The sequence below is a fragment of the Arachis ipaensis genome, chromosome B03 (genome assembly GCF_000816755.2).
Source record: "Arachis ipaensis cultivar K30076 chromosome B03, Araip1.1, whole genome shotgun sequence".
In the NCBI taxonomy this organism is placed as follows: Eukaryota; Viridiplantae; Streptophyta; class Magnoliopsida; order Fabales; family Fabaceae; genus Arachis; species Arachis ipaensis.
In genome coordinates this window covers 119091155-119097329 of record NC_029787.2, presented here as the reverse complement: position 1 = coordinate 119097329, position 6175 = coordinate 119091155, and the positions used below count along the sequence as shown (strand labels likewise).

At 30.0% G+C, this 6175-nt stretch overlaps 1 protein-coding gene across 1 annotated transcript; it reads left to right on the top strand.

Moving 5' to 3' along the window:
* LOC107631057 (gamma-glutamyl peptidase 5) lies at nucleotides 941-3509 on the top strand. Its single transcript, XM_016334375.2, has 4 exons — nucleotides 941-1340; nucleotides 2312-2467; nucleotides 2769-2936; nucleotides 3091-3509. The coding sequence occupies exons 1-4, from the start codon at nucleotides 1023-1025 to the stop codon at nucleotides 3190-3192; spliced, it is 744 nt and encodes a 247-aa protein (XP_016189861.1). The 5' UTR covers nucleotides 941-1022; the 3' UTR covers nucleotides 3193-3509.

Here is a 6175-nt window from a genome sequence, read left to right as displayed (position 1 = left end):
CTCACTTTTGATCGAGAATATTTGTGCTTTTGCGTTGAAGAAACAAAAGAAATAATTGTTAACTTATTATGCACTTTGTGTAACAAAAGTTTTACATATTCTTTGTACTTTATTGTACAAACTTCTTCTCGTTATCACACTATTGCAACGATAAAAAAAAATAGTGACTATATATTTATGGCCAGAATTGTGTTTACGTAAAGAAACAGCCATACAGGCTCAACTATTGAGATATGTTTAACTAAAAAATCAATTTGTTTTTAATATAAAGAAAAAAACAGGTTGGTTTTGATTTGATTCAAATAAACTATTTTTTTAAGGGATTTGAAAACAAATCAATTTTTTTGAACCACAACACAATACATGATTACATGTTGGTCATTAATCCTGCATGAGTTGATGTGAAAACAACTCTATTTTACTCTTGAGTTTCTGAAAATAATAATAATAAGTTAATCGTTATTCCTAAATTATAAAGAGCGTTACCTTTAATTTCGCCAATAATAGACAGCACTACAGCAGTGATAAGATTATAATAAGGTGAAAGCAATGAAAAACCAAAAGATTCGGAACTCTTGAAACAATTGGTACACTTGATTATACCATGGAATCGGATCCCATTTATTACTACGAATTTATATCTCTATCAAGAACAGATTCATTATTAGGTATTTTACCCCTTATCCATAATTCCGGCCACATTCATGTTGCCGCTTAATCAAAACTATATGCTGTTGTTGTTGTTGAGTATCAAGTATCAACTATCGACTACGGAAAAAAAAAATAAAAAAATAACGGCGTTTACAAATGCAGTCTTGGGGTCAAAACCACGACTCGCAAGGCAAGGGTCGTTTTCCTTTTTCATTCCTTCTTGGAGTAAGGATAAAAATGTAATAAAGTGAAAAAAGCATGGGCAGTTTGGTAACACCGGCACTGGCTTTTAAAAAGAGGCTTGCCATTGGCAAGAGCTCAGCATAAATACACCTGACGAGAGAAAGAGAGAGAGAGAGAGAGAGAGAGAGATGGAGGGAGATGAGGAGAAGAGGTACGCGGTGTTGCTGTGCGCAGAGGATTCGGAGTACGTGAGGAAGAAGCACGGAGGGTATTTTGGGGTTTTCGTAAGAATGCTGGCGGAGGCAGGGGAGACATGGGACGTTTACAGGGTGGCCATGGGTGAATTTCCAGACGAGCATGAGTTGCCTCTCTACCATGGCTTCGTTATCACTGGCAGCTGTAACGATGCCTATGCTAATGACACGTGGATCCATGACCTCATCAATTTGCTCCACAAACTCAACTCCATGAACAAGAAGATCCTCGGCATTTGCTTTGGCCACCAGGTAAGTGCCAACTTGTTCCTTTCATTCCACCCGCATATTACATATTGCCACGTCCAAACTGCAAGAATCGCTACTTTCATATACATAACCAATCAATTACTCAATTATTCTTTTAACCTTTATTTAGAATAAATTACCATTTATATCTATGAAAGATAGAAACGCTCACAAATGTATTTATATAAGAATAAAACGACAATTGTATTCATGGAAGATAATTTTTGTGTACCAAGAATATGCTAACAGACCAATTGTGTAACCAACATGCGAGTACAAATAGTAATTTATTCTCTTTATTTATTAAACAAGTTAGGATTTAGAGATTCAAATTTATGATAACAAAATAATGTTAAAAAAATTAGTGAATATTGGTTGAAAAAAAAATTGGCTTTTTAGTTAAACTAAGTATAAGTATATGTTTGCGTGGTTATCCTTTTGGGCCTCCTTTTTAACTTTGTTTCATTATAATTTCACATGTTGCTGTTCATACCCAAGTTAGTTAGTGACGAGACATGTATATTTTGATTTTTTGTTTAAATAAGTACATTTGTACATATCCAACCTCATGGCCCACTAGTTAGTGTCATATTTAGTTAATGAATTTAGCTCAAATGAATTATGGATATATTTTAAAGAAATTTTAATTAAAATACATCCTTAATCTGCAGACGTTACTTTCAAAGAAAATGTATCTTTTACTATATGGTAATATACATAATGCATATTACATCAACATCTATTTATCTTAATTCTGAATAATATTTCCGAAATGAAACTGGCCAGAATTCCATACATGATACATCGCCTTTATTTTTTTAAATTGAAGATTGCTTTATAGATTGGACGGGTATATATTATGACGTATATGATAATGTTTGCCAATGTATATATAAATCAAATTGTTTTTTAGCTTTTGCTTGTGAAGGTTTTTATATTTGTATTTAACTATTTATGTACCAAAATCGCATCAGATACTTGGGCGTGCATTGGGAGGGAAGGTGAGTCGTTCTCCGACTGGTTGGGACATCGGTGTCAGAACCATAACCTTGTCTTCTTCTTCACCATTGGCACTGACATCTCTCGACATTCCATTAAAGCTTTCTATTATTGAGTGCCACAGGGACGAGGTGTGTGCATGCATAGTGCATATGTGTCTAAATTATTCAACTATATTACGTATACACTAAAATCAGTTACTAATATAAAATATATGTTGAAATACAAAATATATATTGAAAATAAGCTACCTAACACATATATTTATACACAAATACACTATGACTAATTTTAATATACAAATAGTATTGTTATACATTATTATTATTATTATTTCCATCAAAATTAAATAATTATTGTCTCATGTATATGTCTACCCTAAGATTTTATAATATAATTACGTGATGATAATATGGGATTTAATTATTTTAGGTAAGAGAGCTGCCAGCTAAGGCAGAGGTGATTGCTTGGTCAGAGAAAACTGGAATTGAAATGTTTAGATATGGAGATCACATTATGGGAATCCAAGGTCACCCTGAATACTCTAAAGACATTCTTTTGCACCTTATTGATCGCCTTCTTAATAAAGATTACATTATGGTATGTTACCAGTGCCATCTTCTATATATTTTAATTCTATATACACACTTCTCTGGCTACAAAACAAAAATTAATGTGGAGACTATTTGAAAAATTAAATTTGTTAGTGACTAAAATATTCTACAAATTCTAAGTATGATTTGTAATATGACAGGATGATTTGGCTGTAGAAGTAAGGGAGAAAATTGCATTTTGGGAGCCAGACAAAGAAGCATGGAAGAGGATCTGCGTTAGTTTTCTCAAGGGTCGGTTGTGATAAATAATTAACGAAACAATAATGCATACTTAATTAAGGAAAGGGCGGGTTTTGTAAATAAATGATATATTAATGTGGAAGAGAGATGAGATCTATCATATAGGAGTAATTAATTTAAGAAAGGGAAATTATGTCAATTTCCACTAATGCAAGCACAGCTACTCTTGCATATTACAGAAATTATGTAATTGCACATCAATGTGAAATTAATTAACTAGGGGAATAAAACTACCTTTACTATTATCAATCTTGAATTGGACTAGTTGGTGAAAAGTAGAAATGCGTGCTACTTATGAAATCATACCCATTGTTTGAAACTTGAAAGCCTTATTGCACATGCATAATAATACTAGCTATGATACAACTGTGTGAGGTGATAAGCCACACTTTGCCAAAACGAAAAACTCTCAGGGAAGTTTTCTTAATTAGGAAACGCAAAATTAATTAAGAATACAATGTGCGTCTTTTATTTTATTAACCACACATGTTTTCTCTTACTATGAAATAAAAATCATTTTCTTCCTGATGCCGTCTATAAAAGTTGAATGAGTGAATGAATCTAGAGGCTACATATATAATATATATAACTAACTATACCAAAATACCATCCAGTATAAAGTTTCATTCTCTCCTTTATCTAAATCTAAAAAAATTCACAAAAGGAATTTAATAAACGGTAATGCAAATTATGGTTATTTTTGACTAATTTTCTTTGGTTACCAAACATTTTTTTGATACATCTCATCTAAACCAATCTATTAAATTCATTGGATACATCTTATCTAAACCAACCTGTGTGGATGGATAGAATAATATAATTACACCAACCATGTGAAGACTTAGGCACCACTTAAATAAAGATCCCAAAAATGACTTTATGGTAAAGACGCCTACGTGGCAAAATTTAAACCATACATTCTAAAATCACACTTTTCACTTAAAACCGTAACTTTTCACAAAGAAAAGCGTCACCTAATAAAAAAAAAGTAAATTAGAAGATTTAAGAGAAGAAATAATTAAATTATCAAAATTAATAGATCAAAAATTAATGATTTTAACTAATGTTAATTGTAATGACACCGAATTCTTAAAATCAATACAAAATGATTTTTCTCAAAATCTTTATTTTACTATAAGTTTTATTGAAGGACATCAAAAACCCGAAAAAACTTATTTTTCACACGGAATTTCAAAAAAATGTTACCATGAAAATGACTCCCCACATCTTTATCATACTTTTAACCCACAATTAAATTCTATAGTAGATATGCTTGAAGAAATATTAGTATCCATAAAATTTCAAAGAAATAAGGAAAAAGAGAATCCCAAAGAAGAAAAGTTTCAAAATATAATCAACGTAACAGATTTAAAAGTAAAACCACCACTGAAATTATGAATATTGAAGAAAAATTAGAAGAAGTTACAATGCTTTTTAAACAATTAAAAATGGCTCAAGAAAATAATATTATGGAACAGGGATTTCAAATAGAAGAAGAATTAGTAAATTCTGAAAATATAGAAAATGAAGAACACATCCTAGATTATTCAAGTGATGAAGAACCAGCAATTCCAATACAAGTAAAAAATGAAGCTGGAACATCTAAGAATAATCAATCTCAATTTAAATGGGAAACGGGTTTTGATAATTATGCTTTTAAAAAAGGGTTTATAAATAAAGATTCAAAATATACAAAAATACCATCAAAATACGTTCCTAAAATCCAGGAAATGGAAGGAAAAAGAATGCTTGACATAGAGGGACAATTGAAAATAATTTTGGTGGAGCAACCTCTGCAATAAGAGAGGAAATAAAAGAACGTTGTATGCAAGAAGCAACTCAAAAAAGATTTACAAATATAATTAGAATTTGCTCTCAGGATAATGAAGAGATACCCCAAAAATATGGTCTTAGTAAAAATTTTCAAAGAAAAAAAAAATATCAATTTAGAAAAAGAAAATACTATCCAAACTGGAGAAAAAAAAAGGTATTTTAGAAAAAGAAATAACAATAAAAATAAAAGACAAAAAAATGACTATTGCCCCAATAAAAAAGAAAATTGTAAGTGTTGGTATTGCCAAGAAGAAGGACACTATGCAAATGAATGTCCAAAAAAGAAGGATAAAAAGGATCTTACTAAACAAATAGAAATTGCTAAATCTTGTTTCATGGAACCATTAGAAGAATCTGATGATAACTTAGACTATATTTTTGAATATGTCTCAGAAACAGACTCAGAGGCTGAGTAATAATGCCACATTTATTACTATAAAAATAACAGAAAAGTTTATAAATGCTTTCATAGATACTGGAGCAACACAATGCTTTGCTAGTACAAATATAAAACTTGATTGGAAAAAATTAAAGAAACCATTAAGAGTTAGAATAGCTGACAAATCAATATATAAAATTGACCAAAAAGCAGAGATGGCTGAAATTTTTATTCAAAATTCTATGAATGGAATGTATTACCATTCGGATTAAAACAAGCCCCAGATATTTATCAAAGATTTATGGAAGAAAATCTAAAAGAGTTAAATGAATTTGTTTTAGTATAGATTGATGATATACTAATTTTTACAAAACAGGATAAAGAAGATCATCTTAAAAAATTATTAATAGTTTTAGAAAGATGTAAAGAAAAAGGATTAGTTCTTAGCAAAAAGAAAGCAAGAATAGCAAAACAAGAAATAGAGTTTCTTGGATTAATTCTATCCACTCAAGGAAAACTAAAACTTCAACCAAATGTTCTAGAAAAGGTAAATTTATTTCCTAATAAAATAGAAGATAGAAAATAATTACAAAGATTTTTAGGGTGTATAAATTATATTTTTGATCAAGGATTTCTAAAGAATATAACAGAATACACTAAAAACTTATTTCCAAAAATAAGTACTAAAAAAGAATGGAAATGGGATGAAAAAGATAGTATGCAAATTCAAAGAGTTAAAGAATTATGTGAAAAACTTCCAGAACTTTATATTC

Coding starts and splice junctions, on each gene's coding strand:
- LOC107631057 (XM_016334375.2), top strand. CDS start 1,023: ATGGAGGGAGATGAGGAGAAGAGGTACGCGGTGTTGCTGTGCGCAGAG. Junction 1,341..2,311: donor GCATTTGCTTTGGCCACCAG/GTAAGTGCCAAC, acceptor AAATCGCATCAG/ATACTTGGGCGTGCATTGGG. Junction 2,468..2,768: donor TTGAGTGCCACAGGGACGAG/GTGTGTGCATGC, acceptor TAATTATTTTAG/GTAAGAGAGCTGCCAGCTAA.